Here is a 17,640-nt window from a genome sequence, read left to right as displayed (position 1 = left end):
ACACATCTGCATCTGATCACATGACCAATGCTAGAGTCAGTGCACAGCTTCAGTTATTACAACTAAAAACCAGCGATCAGCCCGAAACCTGGGAGTAGTGATGAACTCTGACCTGAACCTTCAGAGCCACGTAAAGACAGTCACAAAGTCAGCCTTCTATCACCTGAAGAACATTTCCAGGATTAAAGGACTAATGTCTCAGCCAGATCTAGAGAAACTCATCCATGCCTTTATCTTCAGTCGTATTGATTATTGTAACGGCGTCTTCACAGGTCTGTCCAACAAATCAATCAAACAGCTGCAGCTGATCCAGAATGCTGCTGCTGGAGTTCTGACTAAAACCAGGAAGATAGAGCACATAACACCAGTTTTAAAGTCTCTCCACTGGCTCCCTGTAGCTCAAAGAATAGACTTTAAAATCCTGTTGTTAGTTTATAAATCACTGAATGGTTTAGCACCACAATACATTAAAGATCTGCTGCTGTTGTATCAACCTTCCAGAACTCTCAGGTTCTGGTTCTGGTTCTGGTCTGCATCTCCAGAACCAGAACCAAACGAGGAGAAGCGGCATTCAGCATCTATGCACCACAAATCTGGAACAAACTTCCAGAAAACTGTAAAACATAACACACTGTAAAAACTGCGCCCCCTGGTGGCTGCCTGTGGCGTTTTATTGTTCGGCTTTTAGAGAACTGAAAATAAATCTGTGAAGTTCGGATCAGGACCGCTGAGTGTTTCCTACCAGCTGATGATTGACGCAGCAGGAATAGCAGAAGTGTCCAGAAAGGGACGGAAACACACTGACCCGTCTGGGAGGTTCTGAGTCACCGGACCGGACCGAACCAGTCCGCCTCTGGGTTCGCCGCTGCTCTGCTCTCCTCATGGACGCTCCGTGGGTCGGACGCTTTCTGGTTCTGCTGCTGGCGGCCGCTGCAGGTGAGAACGTTTCTGGTCCATTTACCGTCAGGATGACCAGCTTCCTGCTGATCTACACTGTAAAAAACTAACAGCAGCGCTTTGGTTGATTTAGTCTGTCATGGAGGGAAACACATCTGGTGTTATTTATAAATATTTCAAACTAAATGTTTCATTTGAAAACTAAAAATTTAGTTTGTAACTAAATACTTAAATCTGAGTTATACATTTATTTTGCTAACTAAACATTTAGTGCCAAACTAAGTATTTATTTTCCTATTTAATTTCCAAACCAAATATGCAGTTAGCAAGCTAAATATCTAAGTTAGTAGTTAGGTTGCTAGTTAAATGTTTAGCTTAGTTAATATTTTAGTTAGAGATTCAGTTTTTGTTTGCAACACCCAAACAAACCAGGAGCTTCTTGTCTCATTTTAAGTCGGCAAGTATAAAAATAAATTTTGCATCAAAGTTTATCTAAATATGTGAACAATATCAAATTACATAAATCCTCTGAAATCTGACCACATCCAGTTATTTGGACCAAGAATCAGCAAACCCGAGGATCATCAGAGGTCATGGTTGCTGTTTGTCTTTAATGTTTTATTGGAGCCTCAGTCTTGACGCTGTCTGACGGTTTCTCCGCTCCAGCTGGCGGCTCCGGGGAGGACGGCTGGTCCATGCAGGTCCAGGCGGAGGTCCGGGGGATGGACGGCTACCCGGTGGTGCTGCCCTGCACCTTCAGCCACCCGCAGCACTCCCAGCATTCCTTGCTGCAGGTGATGTGGCGGCTGGGCCACGGGTCGGCCGCCGCCGTCCTGTTCCGCTGCACCAGCCGGCCCGGCGCCGCCGCCTGCAAACCCGACCAGCAACAGGACCAGCGGTACCGCCTGGAAGGCAACCCGAGGGAGCACGACCTGTCGCTGCGCATCAACGGCGCCACCCTGCAGGACAACGGCCGGTACTACTGCAGAGTGGAGGTTCAGGGGCGAGAACACGTCAGCTTTGAGGATAAAATGGGGACCAGGCTGCGAGTGGAAGGTAGGAGATAAAACGGCACAAAACGTCGGGAAATGTTAGGAAACGTTACGGTCAGAGCCGGCCCAAGGCATAAGCAAACTAAGCAGCCGCTTGGGCTCCAGGGCCACTATGGGGCCCCCTCAAAGGAGCAGATTTTTTTTTAGTAATGATTTTTGTTGTAGTAATATAAAACTCACAATTTAATCATGAAGTAATTTGATTTTACCATAATATATAATTGATAATGTATGTAGAAATCATTATTTTATGGATAAAAAAAAATCAATAAATTATTCCGGTACTGCATGGTAACGTGAGCTGCCGAGCAGAACATCTAAAGGTCCAAATCTCCGGTCAGAAGTTAAGCTTGCAAAACTGTCTCAAAAAACGGATTTATCCTCCGGGGAGGGAGAAAAGGAAGAGGAAGAATAGAAAAAAGCCAAGATAAAGGTTTGTTTTAATGAGCCTTGGTGATGTGATGTGTTAAGGAAGAATATTTTAAATTAGCTTAAATTTGGAAAAAAGTTTGGCTCTCTCTTCCTTCCTGGATCCCAGGTCCTCTCAGCGGGCGGCGTGCAGCGACAAAGAACAACAATGCGTGATGACGTCACAGAATTACAGAGTTTAATCCCATACAAAGCAGCGTATGAATTAACAAGAAAACTGCAGAGTTACAGAGATATAGATTCTTTACCTGAGACAAAAGAATTAAAAGAAAAAGAGAGGGACAAAGACGCGTCTTTGGAGAGAGCTGATGCAAAAAGCAAAACAGAGCAACTATCTGAATTCTTATTATTGTGCATTCACTTTTATAGTGGAGGCGTTTCTTTCCTTGTTAATATATTCAATTAAGGCGTACCTCTGTTTGACCAACCAGAAGCTACCTTGGACACTCAGAAAAACTTAGACCTTCCCCTCAGTTTACGGCAGAGATCAAAAGTCGTTTGCTACTTGGTAAAACAATAAGTTACTTTCACAAAACCTAGTTTCTGCTATTCTGCTTTCAGCATCTCCAAAAACTTAAATCTTTCTCTTGTCACATAAAATCAACAGAACAAAATGAGGTACAATTCCTTTTCTAACCTATAAAACATAACATTCAAACAATTTCCATTTGATTCCGATATTGTCACAGATAGTACACTTTTCAAATACATTCATCATTTACTAGATTAGTAGTTCTAACTCAGATAATACACTTTAATCAAAAACATGCTATTAATATTTAAAAGATGTATTAGAAATTATATGTTAGTAGTTTTAACATTCTATGTTGTAACTAGTTCTATACGATCCCAGATGCTCTGAGAAACTCCCGACCTCCTGACCTACTCCCTTCAGGAGAATATTTAATATTTGTTCAAATAAGAATGTTCAATCTACCTTTTACACATGGCGTGAGATTAACTGTATTAAGCACTCAAAATAATCATTTTTCCTCAACAGATGTAAAAGATTAGTAAAGCTGCTAACAGTGCATTAGCTTGATAGCGACCTGGACCGCTCCAGTTCAAGAGCCAAACATTTATGCTAGGGTCTTTGTGTTTGTGCGAAACTGAGTTTAAACTTTAAATGAGTTTATTTTCTGGATATTTCTGAGGTATTTTGGCTTCAAATCGTGTTTGATAAGAATAATTAAAACCTGTCAATGTTTGACATCGTCTAGTAAAATTATTTTCCGTCAGGATACAGAGCTGCTACATGATTAGCTTCTACATGACGAGCTGCTACATGATTAGCTGCTACATGATTATCTGCTACATGACGAGCTGCTACATGATTATCTGCTACATGACGAGCTGCTACATGATTAGCTTCTACATGACGAGCTGCTACATGACGAGCTGCTACATGATTAGCTGCTACATGATTAGCTGCTACATGATTAGCTGCTACATGACGAGCTGCTACATGACGAGCTGCTACATGATTAGCTGCTACATGATTAGCTTCTACATGACGAGCTGCTACATGACGAGCTGCTACATGATTAGCTGCTACATGATTATCTGCTACATGACGAGCTGCTACATGATTAGCTTCTACATGACGAGCTGCTACATGACGAGCTGCTACATGATTAGCTGCTACATGATTAGCTGCTACATGATTAGCTGCTACATGATTAGCTTCTACATGACGAGCTGCTACATGACGAGCTGCTACATGATTAGCTGCTACATGATTATCTGCTACATGACGAGCTGCTACATGATTAGCTTCTACATGACGAGCTGCTACATGACGAGCTGCTACATGATTAGCTGCTACATGATTAGCTGCTACATGATTAGCTGCTACATGACGAGCTGCTACATGACGAGCTGCTACATGATTAGCTGCTACATGATTAGCTGCTACATGATTAGCTGCTACATGATTAGCTGCTACATGATTAGCTGCTACATGACGAGCTGCTACATGACGAGCTGCTACATGATTAGCTGCTACATGACGAGCTGCTACATGATTAGCTGCTACATGATTAGCTGCTACATGACGAGCTGCTACATGACGAGCTGCTACATGATTAGCTGCTACATGACGAGCTGCTACATGATTAGCTGCTACATGATTAGCTGCTACATGATTATCTGCTACATGACGAGCTGCTACATGATTAGCTGCTACATGATTAGCTGCTACATGACGAGCTGCTACATGATTAGCTGCTACATGATTAGCTGCTACATGATTAGCTGCTACATGATTAGCTGCTACATGATGAGCTGCTACATGACGAGCTGCTACATGATTAGCTGCTACATGACGAGCTGCTACATGATTAGCTGCTACATGATTATCTGCTACATGATTAGCTGCTACATGATTAGCTGCTATATGATTATCTGCTACATGATTAGCTGCTATATGACGAGGTGCTACATGATTAGCTGCTACATGATTAGCTGCTATATGACGAGCTGCAGTTGGGATTTGTTGTTTGCTGCTGAACTAAATCATTTAGTGGATAAAACAAACATTATTTTTACATCAACTTCTAAATTATGAGAAACTTCTGTTAAAATCCTTTGAAGGCTCAGAATCAGTCCGGTACCGGTACCGGTCCACATTCTCAGGGGAGAAAGACTCACCTGGTATAAATTACATTTTTAGCTGTTTTACCTTAAGAGAAATGAATTTAACCAAAGAATGTGATGAATATGTGTAGAGCTGCACCGATTGCAGGTTTCTGTCTGGTTACCATCTTTAAACAGCCTGACCTGCTGGTTTGGATTTAGGCTGATATGAATTTTTAAATGTTGCTAAATGTAGAAATAAAGTCAGTGAGTTGGTAACAATGAAGTTAATATTGTTAACTGTAAACATTCAGACCTGGTCTGTCAGTCAAACCTCAGAGCAGAAGAGGACAGAGATGATCTATAAACCTTTACTGATGAAGATCAGATCAGCTTCACATGGAAGTATCAGCTGATCACGATGCCCCAAAATGAAGGAAATCGGCTCCCAGAAACCAACTGGTTTATCCACCAGTTAGCCAATAAATGTTTCCTATTAAAAATGAATATAATGTAAACAGCCAGAGAGGCAATCAGTTTACAGCAGGTGTGTGAATGATCTAATAATCGGACTGCTGACTGCAGCCGGTCCACATTGTTAGCAGAGCTAGAGGGGCCCAGAACCAGATTTGGCTCAGGGCCCCATGGAGGCTGGAGCCGGCCCTGGTTATGCTCAGAAAGTTCTGGTCCGGTTCACCTCTTACTCTTAATGCAATACATTAAAACCATGGTGAGAGAACAGAGGGAACATTTGGAGCTGCTCCAGGCAGCAGAAGGTTTCAGATTCAAACTAAAAGCTGTTATTGGAGACGATCTGCTGTCTGATGTTTTTCCACTGAGAATCAATAAATCATAAATTAAAACATTTCAGTCATAATTTATCGTTTTTCTCTTCCTTCCTAAAACCAGACGATAAAGTTTCTGGACTTTTGGTCTCAACTAAACATTTTTATGAAGGATGATTTTGTTTACTGAATCTGATATAATAATAATTTGTTTCATTTGTTTTCTTTTGTTTATTTAGAATTTGTCTTCCAGTTTCAAATGTTTGTCAAAATTTAGTAATATAATATTTATAATTATTTTATGTTTATTGCAATAACTTCTTTATCGTCTAGTATCAATAGTTATGGTTTTATGGCCTGGCAGCATCATGCTGTGCGTGTGGCAGCCATATTTCCCCTGTTTGGGGTCAAAGGTTGGACTAACCCCCGCTGTCCCTCCCTGCAGCTCCTCCAAAGATCCTGGCCGTGTCGGTGGAGGGCGGCGGTCCGGCCGGATTCACCGCCGTGTGCCGGGTCCAGGGCTCGCCGCTGCCGGACGTCCAGTGGCTCGGCCCGGACGACCCGCTGGAGGGCTCCTCACCGGCGCCGCTGGTTCTGGGCTCGCCGGGCCAGTACCGAACCGTCAGCCAGCTGAGGGACGTCCAGCCGGGTCAGCGCTACACCTGCAGCGCCTCCAACCCGCTGGGCCGGGAGCAGGCCGCCCTGTTCGTCCTACGGCCCCGCCCACCGCCGCCGGCCGGGCCGCCACCGGCGCTGCTGCTGCTGCTGGCGGCGGCTCTGGGCAGCAAGCTGGTTCTGTTGGTGGGCGTCGGGGCGTGGATGGTGCAGGGAGGGGCTCTGCGGGACGTCGGCTGCTGGAGGAAGTGACCTCACACTTCCCGATCAGACCGCTTGCTGATCTGATTTAAAGGGCCGGCAGCATCTACAGTCACCTCTATTTTCCTTTCCATCGTGGTTTTCCCTGCAGGCTCACTTTGATTCTTTCATAAATCATTTAATCTCCATGGCAACCTCTCAGCTGCTGGACCTAGCCCCGCCTCCGAGGCGCTGCTCCTTCAGACTAGCCAGCAGCAATTAGCAAATAGCTGCTGAGCTCATGATAGCAGCTACTGCTGGTGAAAACATCATTAAACAGGGGAGCCATGTTGACTTCCTGGAGGCGGAGCTTCAGAAAGAGGCGGAGTTTTTTTTAAAGAGACAGACGCCCAAGTTCAAGGTGATAAATCAGGAGTTTGATACATGCAGCATTTTCATAGTTATTATGTATAAAATGGACCTGTGTGTGGAAAACACACAACGTTTCCATCCATGACCCCAAACAGCTTTGACCTTTGACCCCGTTTGCTAACCCCACATTTTGCTACAAAATATTTAAAGAAACATCAACTTTTGGAATGTTATTGTATCATTCAGTCATTTTTACATTATTACCTTCCTTTAGCATTAATGCTAATCTCAAAGCTTCTGGTTTGAAATAGCCAGGAGTTCTGTGGCAGAAAATGATATCAGGTGAGTTATTAAGCCTTTATTACCAGATGATACATCATTTCATTTCAGTCCTCTCCTTTAATTATAGGAAGATGTGTAATATTTAATATTACATTTCATTTTATTCCCAGTTCTTCTGTTTTTTGTTTTTGTCAGAAGCCTTTTTGTTTCTTGCTAGCTGCTAGCTTCAGGAGCAAAGCAAATAACATTTAAATTATTTTAGCTTAGCTTTGTTCAAAATAAATAAAAATGAATAACAGAAAAATATTGATGAAAAATTTAACATTAAATGATTTATAAGATTTGTTGGGTTTTTTTAGTTTTGCTTTTCTTCCTCATCCTCTCTGTAATTTTCTAAGGCCGCCACAGCGCCCCCTGGCGGCCTCCTAGGGTCCACGCCCCACACTTTGAGCACCATTCAGCATCGATCTACTGAAATCTGCAGCTTCCTGTGTAATAACGAAACAAAACAATCCCTTGTTTCAAAATTCAAATTCTTTTCATTTTCATCAGATTTTGTTGAAAGAAAGGAAATAAAAAGTTTAGTTTCACACATGGAAACCCATTTATTGGCATAAATGATTATAATTTTATGCATACAGCTTACATGATTCATTCTCAGCAAATCACACAAAATAAATTTATTGTTTGCTAGATTCACTCTTGAACCGTAAAATATCAGTAAAACCCTAAAATCAATAAACAAAATAATTAAATCTGAACAGCCAGAAGTGAAAAACTATATATTAGATTATTACCTCTAGAAGCTGCATTTACTCTAGAATATATTATTTATTGCTTTATAATTTCTTATTTAAATGGGATAAAATATTAAATCTGAGTCGAGAGAAAAAAGTCTAAACAAAAACAGAAAACTGTTGATCAGATTTTCATCTTAACTTTAATTGTTGACCAGTTTTCGGTCCAGTTCCTTTACACCCGTTAACATAATTTGAACTTTAAATTTAATCTAAAATCTGGTCTTTCATAGATGTTTCAATAGAAATGATAAAAGTTATGAGGAAATATTGATATCATTTAACACAGTTAAAGTATGGAGCTAATAATTCATTTAGCAAGCTAAATATTTAGCATGCTAATTAAATATTTAACTCGGAACGTTTGACATCATGAATTATAAAATAAAATCTGGTTCTGGTCGATCTCTGTATTTTCTTTATGTCTCATTATCAGCAAGTGCTGATATTACTTATTTACCTTGGAGCTAAATAGTTAGCTTGGAAGCTAACTATGTAGCTTCAAGGCTAAATATTTTTGCAAAACTAAGTATTTAGCTTCCAAGCTAAATATTTTTGCAAAACTAAGTATTTAGCTTCCAAGCTAAATATTTTTGCAAAACTAAGTATTTAGCTTTCAAGCTAAGTATGTAACTTGAAAGCTAAATTTTCTAGCTAAATATGTAGCTTGAACCCATAGAAAAACTATTTAGCTTGCTGGCTAACTGTGTAGCTTTCAAACTAAATATTTAGCTTGTGAGCTGAAGCTTGCTTTATGTAGTTTATTGTATATCATTGCTGTTCATATATTTATATTTTACGTCACACTCAGCCCTCCGTACAATAACGGCTCGTTGGGACTGACCCAAATAAACCGGTTTAACTATCTATGAGAGCGTTTCCTGATGCCTATAGTGATGGTATCAGTGGCTCGGTTCTGACCTAACCAGAACCGGGAGCAGGAAGCCTCTGGTTCAGTTTATCTGCAGGAACTGTGGCGCGGCGTAGCAGAGCGGCCGGGCGTCCTCGCAGCAGTTGCGGGCCTTCCAGCCACAGTTGCCGTCGCCGTCCAGACTCATGACGGCGCACTGGCCTTCGTTGACGTCTCCGGGTTCGCTGTGGGCCCAGTTGGTGTTGTTGAAGTCGCTTTCGTTCAGCCAGTACCAGTCTCGGGTCAGCGAGCTGCGACGCGTGCCGATCCACACTTGCTTAGTGTCGTTTCCACGCAGAATTTGGCAGCTTTGTTTTTGGAGAGCCTCGCTGGAGAGGCTGATGAGATCCATGCTGTGGTTCTTACAGGATCGGATCGATTCCTGCCAGCTCTCTGCTTCAGGGAGGATCTTCATCTCCTCTGGAGTTGAAACGCAGCCCCTGAAATCTGACATGAACACACAGACCTTAGAGAAGGTCCACTGTTTGTTGGATGGATGGATGATGGATGGATGGATGGATGAAGGATGGATGATGGATGGATGGTTGGATGGATGGATGAAGGATGGATGGATGGATGAAGGATGGATGATGGATGGATGAAGGATGGATGGATGGATGAAGGATGGATGGATGATGGATGGATGAAGGATGGATGATGGATGGATGGTTGGATGGATGGATGAAGGATGGATGGATGATGGTTGGATGATGGATGGATGGATGAACAGATGGATGGATGGTTGGATGGATGGATGATGGATGGATGGATGATGGATGGTTGGATGATGGATGGACGGTTGGATGGATGGATGATGGATGGTTGGATGATGGATGGATGGTTGGATGGATGGTTGGATGATGGATGGACGGTTGGATGGATGGATGATGGATGGATGGATGATGGATGGATGATGGATGGATGGATGGTTGGATGTTGGATGATGGATGGATGGATGGATGAAGGATGGATGATGGATGGATGGTTGGATGGATGGATGGATGAAGGATGGATGGATGGATGATGGATGGATGGATGGATGAAGGATGGATGATGGATGGATGGTTGGATGGATGGATGGATGAAGGATGGATGGATGGATGATGGATGGATGGATGATGGATGGATGGATGGATGAAGGATGGATGGATGAAGGATGGATGATGGATGGATGGTTGGATGGATGGATGGATGAAGGATGGATGGATGGATGATGGATGGATGGATGGATGAAGGATGGATGATGGATGGATGGTTGGATGGATGGATGGATGAAGGATGGATGGATGGATGATGGATGGATGGATGGATGAAGGATGGATGATGGATGGATGGTTGGATGGATGGATGAAGGATGGATGGATGGATGATGGATGGATGGATGATGGATGGATGGATGGATGGATGAAGGATGGATGGATGAAGGATGGATGATGGATGGATGGTTGGATGGATGGATGAAGGATGGATGGATGGATGAAGGATGGATGATGGATGGATGGTTGGATGGATGGATGGATGAAGGATGGATGGATGGATGAAGGATGGATGGATGAAGGATGGATGGATGAAGGATGGATGATGGATGGATGGTTGGATGGATGGATGAAGGATGGATGGATGATGGTTGGATGATGGATGGATGGATGAACAGATGGATGGATGGTTGGATGGATGGATGGATGGATGGTTGGATGGATGGATGATGGATGGATGGATGATGGATGGTTGGATGATGGATGGATGGTTGGATGGATGGATGAAGGATGGATGATGGATGGATGATGGATGGATGGATGGGAGTTCCAGGTGATTCTGCTCTGATTGGAGGATCTGGTGTTCGTCCTTACCTGGGTTGGCGCTGACAACAGGTGCTGGGTTCCCAATCCAGGTGTCGTTGTGCTTGTAGATCTGGTAGACGGCCATGTTGGTGGCATTGTGCCAGACGACAGTTGTAGATGAAATGCTGTGATTGGTTGAGAAGTATTCGGTTCCCTTCAGCTCCTGCCATTCTCCTTCCTCCAGAGGATCTTTCCCGATGTGAATTCCCTGCTGGTGGCTCTTGTGGACCACGATGATGATAACGTTTTCCTTTCCCTCGATGAATTGGACCACAAAACAGCTGCCGAACTCTTCTACTGGGACCAGTGTGAGGAGTAGGCTGGGCCAGTAGACGATGGCCGTGCCTGCTGATTCCACGACCGCTGAGGAAGAACTGAAAGTAATCCGTTCTCTGGTTTCTTTATCGGACCGCAGAATGGACACTGGCTGGTCCAGAACTGGAGGAATGGGGAACCTCATGGTGTTGTTCTTGGCCGGAGGCACCATGGCATGCAGTAGGCCGCAGCTGCATTGGTGCTGAATGGCACAGGGGTGGCTGAAGAAAACCGCCACGCCTTTATTTGCTTCAACGTACTGAGTCTTGTTGTCATTTTTCACCCAGATTTGAGCAGCCCTGCCTGACTCTATGTCTATCGAGACTTCCTCTCCACCTTTAATGGTTACAGATGCTTTGGGTTCATTAGGGTTGACGATGATGAGTCTGAACGGGGCTCTCTCTGTAACATTTGCCACAGGAGCCCCTCCACTAGTGGTTCCTTCAATCTCAGGTACCGGTGGGATGAAGTACTTGCTACTGAGTTTGGTTGTTGGTATAACCAGAGCTGACTGTGTGCTTCTTCCTCTGCTGCTGATGGCTTGGACGATGATGTCCTTGTTGCTGGTAATATGAACGGTTTTGTCAGAGATGCTGAAAACCTTGAACGGATCAGAAGCGTTAGTCTCATTAATCATTAGCCTGCCGAGTTCTTGGATCACATTAAAACTTGTAGTTTGACTAGCGTTCAGTTGATGTTCACTGTTGGCTGATGACACTGTGACGGATGTGTTGTTATGCAGAGCGGTGACCCAGATCTTGTTTCGGGCATCAGAAGGGTGGTAGTAGGCGATGTTTTCTGGAAAAACGACTCTGAAATCCTGGCCAGCATTGGTGAGTGTTTGAGATGCTGTAAAGCAGAAAAGATCTGCTGAAGTTAAAACTCAAAGCATCAGAAATGTTCATCCAGTTTACAGTTTTCTGAAAGTCTGAGAACCGTCAGGACTGGAAGGGAACCAACGGTTAGGGTTAGGTGTTTGATGTCTTTCCCTTCAACCTTCATCATCAGAGGAAGTTAACTGAACCTGACTGTGTTGGGTCGTTTCCCAACAAGTGGGCACTGCTAGCTGAACATTAGCTGGGCTAACTCTCAAGCACTACTCATGGACATCAGTTCTGCTAATGCTAAAATGCTAAACCAAAACAGCATTTAGCAAAAGCTAATGCTAAAATGCTATGCCAAAACGGTATTTAGCAGACACTAACGCTGAAGCTCTTAGCGACGTTGGAGCCTCCATCACTCATGGTGAGTTTTTTCTTCTGTTTGTCTAATGAACTTCCTGGCTGTTTGTTCCGTCGGTGTTGAGTTTTCTTTTCCTCATTCATCTGTTAAATACTTTCTAGTTGCTCAATAAAGAAAGGAAACGCAGCTGCTGAGAGTAGTGATGGACTCTGACCTGAACCTTCAGAGCCACATAAAGACAGTTACAAAGACAGCCTTCTATCGCCTGAAGAACATTTCCAGGATTAAAGGACTAATGTCTCAGCCAGATCTAGAGAAACTCTGGAGTTCTCACTAAAACCAGGAAGATAGAGCACATAACACCAGTTTTAAAGTCCCTCCACTGGCTCCCTGTAGCTCAAAGAATAGACTTTAAAATACTGTTGTTAGTTTATAAATCACTGAATGGTTTAACACCACAATACATTAAAGATCTGCTGCTGTTGTATCAACCTTCCAGAACTCTCAGGTTCTGGTTCTGGTTCTGCTCTGCATCCCCAGAACCAGAACCAAACGAGGAGAAGCGACATTCAGCATCTATGCACCACAAATCTGGAACAAACTTCCAGAAAACTGTAAAACAGCTGAAACACTGACTTCCTTTAAATCTCAACTAAAAACCCACTTGTTTAGAGTTTTATTAGAAACGTGATCAATTATAAATTTATTGACGGAACCTGATTTAATGTCGTGTTTTGATTATTGATTCTGTGTTTGATTTGATGTGAAGCTCTTTGAAAAGCCTTGATGCTGAAATGTGATACTAATAACATTTGATTGATTGATGTAAACGGATTTCAAAATAAGAGCATGAATATAAACAGTAGTTAACTGAAAGTTTACAAAGCAGCCAAATAAATTAGCGCCTTAGCATTTTTATGTCAGTCTATGAAGAAATATTCAGTGAAATAACGTGCTTTAAGTTTTCTAAAGCCTTTTTGCAGAAAAATAAAATCAACCTTTATATAAAAATCCCTACTAGTTTTATTATTTCTAACTGAATTAAAATAAAACTTTAGCTGATATAAAAAGAGTGATTTTGATTTTCAGCTTCCCTCTGGTTCCGACTCTGAAAACTTTAAAATACCTTCATTCATTGAGATGTTACTGAAGGTCCATTTGACCAAAACATGAAATTATCCTGCATGTATAAACAGATATTTTTACTTAAAGCTGCAGTTACGTGTGTAGCATAACTAAACACACACTGTGCTTTAAAAGCTTCAGGGCATTTTAAAGTATGGAGCTAAATATGGGCCATAAAGTTTGTTCAAAATAAAAACTATTTAAAACTGAGAAAACTATTTTTATCTGAAAAAAAAGTTTTGTGAATCAGAAATAAAAAGTTGAATCTGAAAATTAGTTTGGAGAAATTTTTTTTTCAGTTTCATTTTTTTTTTCTTTTGAACAAACTTTTTGGCCCCAATTTACCTCCGTATGGAAGCAGCTCTGCAGCCGACAGGCTGAAATACCTGATCAATAATAGTAATAAGAGATTATTTCCAGAGGAAAGAGTTTGGTCGGTCAGTTCGTCCAGGATTCTGGACGAACTGCAGAAGGAAAGGAAACCGTCCGAAAAGCAGATTTCATGTTTTACCTGCGATCCGAGCCGCCAGCAGCAGGACGACGAGGCGCGGCGCCGGACTCATGGCTCTGGAAACAACAAATAATAACAATGTTAGTAACAGTGTCATTAAAAACTTCTCATTCATATAAAAACAGATGATTTAGTTTGTTTTGATGTAGTTTGACGTTTTTTTATTAGTGTTTAATTTGATTAGTCATTTTTCAATTAAAATGTAAAAATCTTTTTTAAATTTTCCACCAAACATCAGCTGAACAAAGTCTCATCTAAACAAATAATGATGGAATATTTATCTACTTTAAATATCTTCAGCCTGTGAAATAAACTCAGATGATAAAAATGAATCCCGTAGAATCAGAACGAAATTATTCCTGAGGAGGAAACGGTCCGACCTGCTGTGTGGCCGCTGGCAGTCTGTCCTCCAGACGCTTCCTTCTTCTTCTCTTATGGAAATGAAACATTTGTCAGTCAAAGTCAGCAGCTGATTTGGAAGAAGTTTGCATGAGGAGCTGAGGTCAGAGGTCACGTGGCGGCGCCTGAAGACGTTCTTTCCTCGTGAAACAGCAGAACATCTTCAACTTTTAAAATCTTGGGATAAAACTCGACATTTTTCTAGATATTTTTTTCCCCCCTCCAGGGGGTCTTTTTGTGGGCTCTAGTGTCCCTTATATGACATAGGCTGACAGGAAAGAGGGAGGTAGAGGGGGAAAGACATGCGGCAAATGTCGTCGGGTCTGGGAATCGAACCCGCGACGGTCGCGTCGAGGACTGAAGGCCTCCAAACGTGGGTCGCGCTGTCCTCTACGCCACCGCAGCACGCCCGAAACTCGACATTTTTCTAGAATTTGCTGCGATTCTCTGGAACCATATTTAAAATATTTAGAATATTCATCTGAAGGAAAATGTCTGACTCCCCTGAACGCAGCATTAGAGAAATTGTTCCAAAATTATTGTAAAAGCAAACAAAATGTTCAAAAGAAAAAAAATTCAAATTTGATTTTAAAAAATATCTGATTTAATTTATTCAAATTAACATTTTTCAGATTAAATTTTTTCTGGTTTTGTTTTTTCTAATTGTCTTTAAATAAGTTTCTTTTAAATTAAGAACTTAATTAACTTTAATTTTGAAATAATTTCAAACATTGTTTATGATAGAACTGCAGTCTTTTCAGATTGTGTTTTTCACATTCTGCTCCTCTGCTGCTCTAGGTGACGTATTTCTACCTGTCAGTTTCGGGAAAGTCTCATAAAACTTCTGAACAGACAAAATCTGAAAAAATCAAATACCAAACTGCATAAATGAGTTCAACTATAGCATAAAAATTTGTTTTGATTAAGAAGTTTGATAAAGTTTCACTTTTTAAATCGTTTCTTTTTTTATTTACATTTTTTGAAACATGTTCTTTAAGTAAAATAATATTGTAGCAAATTTCTCTCTGTAGCCGTGTGACCTCTGACCTCTGCAGGGCCAGGCTGAGAGGAATCTGTGGATCAAGATGTAGGTAGAATAGATGTTATAGAGAATAGAAACTGTCTGAGTTTTTAATCCAGATTATAATCTTTGATGAAGGTTTATGATCGGGTTCGATGCTTCCTGGTTCTGTGTGCGGAGTTCGTCCCTGCTGGAGTTCTTCTTCTGTGGTTTCTGTAGAGCAGGAGCAGCAGGAAGCTGAGCGGGGCGTCGGCTGAAAGCAGCAGCTGCTTTGAGAGTCAAAGCAGCTGCTGCTGGTTCCTCGGGCTGCCACCAGGGGGCAGAACGAGCACATTAACACCCTTTAGTGGTGGAGGGGGGAGGAGAGGGGGAGGGGGGGACAACAAATGTAACCAAAACACATTTAAATCTGCTGGGAACTCATTATGGACACATCCAACCTGCCTTCATTTAAGACCTTTAATGATCTATTTTATCCTTCATGAGATTATTATTATCATTATTATTATTATTATTATTATTATTATTATTATTATTATTATTATTATTATTATTATTATTATAATAATAATAATAATAATAATAATAATAATAATAATAATAATAATAATAATTATTATTATTATTATTATTATTATCATTATTAATGTTATTATTATCATTATTATTATCATCATTATTATTATTATTATGATTATTATTATTCTTATAATTATTATTGTTATTATTATTATTATTATTATTATCATTATTAATGTTATTATCATTATTATTATTATTATCATCATTATTATTATTATTATTATTATTATTATTATTATTATCATTATTATCATCATCATCATCATCATCATCATTATTATTATAATAATCATTATAAAAGTTAATAATATCATCATCATCATCATCATCATCATCATTATTATTATTATTATCATTATTAATGTTATTATTATCATCATCATCATCATCATCATCATCATCATCATTATTATTATTATTATTATCATTATTATTATTATTATTATTATCATTATTATCATCATCATCATCATCATTATTATTATTATCATTATTAATGTTATTATTATCATCATCATCATCATCATCATCATCATCATTATTATTATATCATCATCATCATCATCATCATCATTATTATTATTATCATTATTAATGTTATTATCATCATTATTATTATTATTATTATTATTATTATTATTATTATTATTATTATTATTATTATTATTATTGTTATTATTGTTATTATTATTATTATTCCTCCCAGACAAAGGAAGAAGCTGCTGCGATAAAACAGACACCAAGTAGCTGGGCTGGTCAGGCATGGTAGTGGCAGCATCATGCTGTGTTCAGCTGTCGGTGGCTCCACCAATCAGCAGAACCAAACAAGGTCCAGCTGCAGGACAGGAAGTGACGAAGCTCTGAGAAGAAGAAGAAACGTTTCGCCTTACAGAGAAACTGTAAAGTTTTTATTTTAGCCACAAAGGATTGAGACGGTTGGCCTGAAACCAAAAACCAGCAACTGAACATTGATCAACCAGAACCGACGGGCCGGTTCTGGTTTCCTTCAGAACCAGTTTAGTTCATTACATCTCTTGTGGAGATGTAATGAACTAAACTGCAGGACGGACAGACGGACAAAGCAAAGTGTTTCTGTCTGTTTTTACAGTGTAGATATGCGGGATTATGACTGTAATCCTTAATCTGAGGAAGTTTTTCACATGATTACGTCATTGTGTTTAGCCCCGCCCCGATGACGTCAGCGCAGCGCCAGCCACCAGAGCTTGCGTCCGTCCTCTTCATCACTTTTCTCCTCCGCAGCATCAGGAGAGCAGCAGCGTCACCATGGCAACCTTCGTCTCGGTGAGTAATCAATTTTTATGATCAATAAAATGTTGTTTTTATTTCAACACAAAACAAAACAATTTTATGAAAGAAAGTTTAGGTTTTGTGGAGAACAGGGTGTTTTTTCTGGAAGTCACATAAACATCCTAATAAAGAATAAATTCTGTTCACTGATGCTATTTATAATAAACTGACTCGGTGTTTTTGAATTTCCTACATAAGAACATAAGAATATCTGAGAATATTTTGGTCTGTATGTAAGTTGTATTGATTGATTGATTTTTACTCTGATTTCTAATTAATTGATTTATTTATGCCATCCTGCCAATATTTTGTGATTAAAATTTATTTTATGAATTAAACTCTACTTTGCACTAAAAATGAAAACTAACGTTACATTTTATATATAAATAATGTTTCTACAGACTTCCAATAAATCACAGCAGCAGTAAAAACGCTGCAGGTGAAAAGCTGCCTCATAAAATCA

The 17,640-nt window shown here is 40.5% G+C and overlaps 2 protein-coding genes across 2 annotated transcripts; one reads left to right on the top strand and one right to left on the bottom strand.

The window, feature by feature from the left end:
• The first annotated feature begins 633 nt into the window (after positions 1 to 633).
• si:dkey-11p23.7 (V-set and Ig domain-containing protein) lies at positions 634 to 7,523 on the top strand. The gene is made up of 3 exons (XM_044116157.1): positions 634 to 936; positions 1,564 to 1,953; positions 6,183 to 7,523. The coding sequence occupies exons 1-3, from the start codon at positions 882 to 884 to the stop codon at positions 6,602 to 6,604; spliced, it is 867 nt and encodes a 288-aa protein (XP_043972092.1). The 5' UTR covers positions 634 to 881; the 3' UTR covers positions 6,605 to 7,523.
• Positions 7,524 to 7,766: 243 nt separating this feature from the next.
• Positions 7,767 to 14,412, bottom strand: LOC122830640. The gene is made up of 4 exons (XM_044116156.1): positions 14,248 to 14,412; positions 13,868 to 13,923; positions 10,744 to 11,898; positions 7,767 to 9,340 (listed from the first exon to the last, which is right to left on the bottom strand). Exons 2-4 carry the CDS (start codon positions 13,917 to 13,919, stop codon positions 8,937 to 8,939), a joined length of 1,611 nt encoding a protein of 536 aa, XP_043972091.1. The 5' UTR covers positions 13,920 to 13,923; positions 14,248 to 14,412; the 3' UTR covers positions 7,767 to 8,936.
• Between the last annotated feature and the right edge of the window lie 3,228 nt (positions 14,413 to 17,640).

Source organism: Gambusia affinis, linkage group LG05, assembly GCF_019740435.1.
Source record: "Gambusia affinis linkage group LG05, SWU_Gaff_1.0, whole genome shotgun sequence".
Classification (NCBI taxonomy): domain Eukaryota; kingdom Metazoa; phylum Chordata; class Actinopteri; order Cyprinodontiformes; family Poeciliidae; genus Gambusia; species Gambusia affinis.
This window is presented reverse-complemented; position numbering and strand designations above follow the sequence as displayed.

What these genes read in the sequence shown, in the direction of transcription:
- si:dkey-11p23.7 (XM_044116157.1), top strand. Translation starts at nt 882, where the DNA reads ATGGACGCTCCGTGGGTCGGACGCTTTCTGGTTCTGCTGCTGGCGGCC. An exon ending in GCTGCTGGCGGCCGCTGCAG is followed by an intron (nt 937 to 1,563) that starts GTGAGAACGTTT and finishes TCTCCGCTCCAG; the next exon opens with CTGGCGGCTCCGGGGAGGAC. An exon ending in GACCAGGCTGCGAGTGGAAG is followed by an intron (nt 1,954 to 6,182) that starts GTAGGAGATAAA and finishes CCCTCCCTGCAG; the next exon opens with CTCCTCCAAAGATCCTGGCC.
- LOC122830640 (XM_044116156.1), bottom strand. Translation starts at nt 13,919, where the DNA reads ATGAGTCCGGCGCCGCGCCTCGTCGTCCTGCTGCTGGCGGCTCGGATC. An exon ending in GCTGGCGGCTCGGATCGCAG is followed by an intron (nt 11,899 to 13,867) that starts GTAAAACATGAA and finishes TCTGCTTTACAG; the next exon opens with CATCTCAAACACTCACCAAT. An exon ending in TGTTGTCAGCGCCAACCCAG is followed by an intron (nt 9,341 to 10,743) that starts GTAAGGACGAAC and finishes TGTTCATGTCAG; the next exon opens with ATTTCAGGGGCTGCGTTTCA.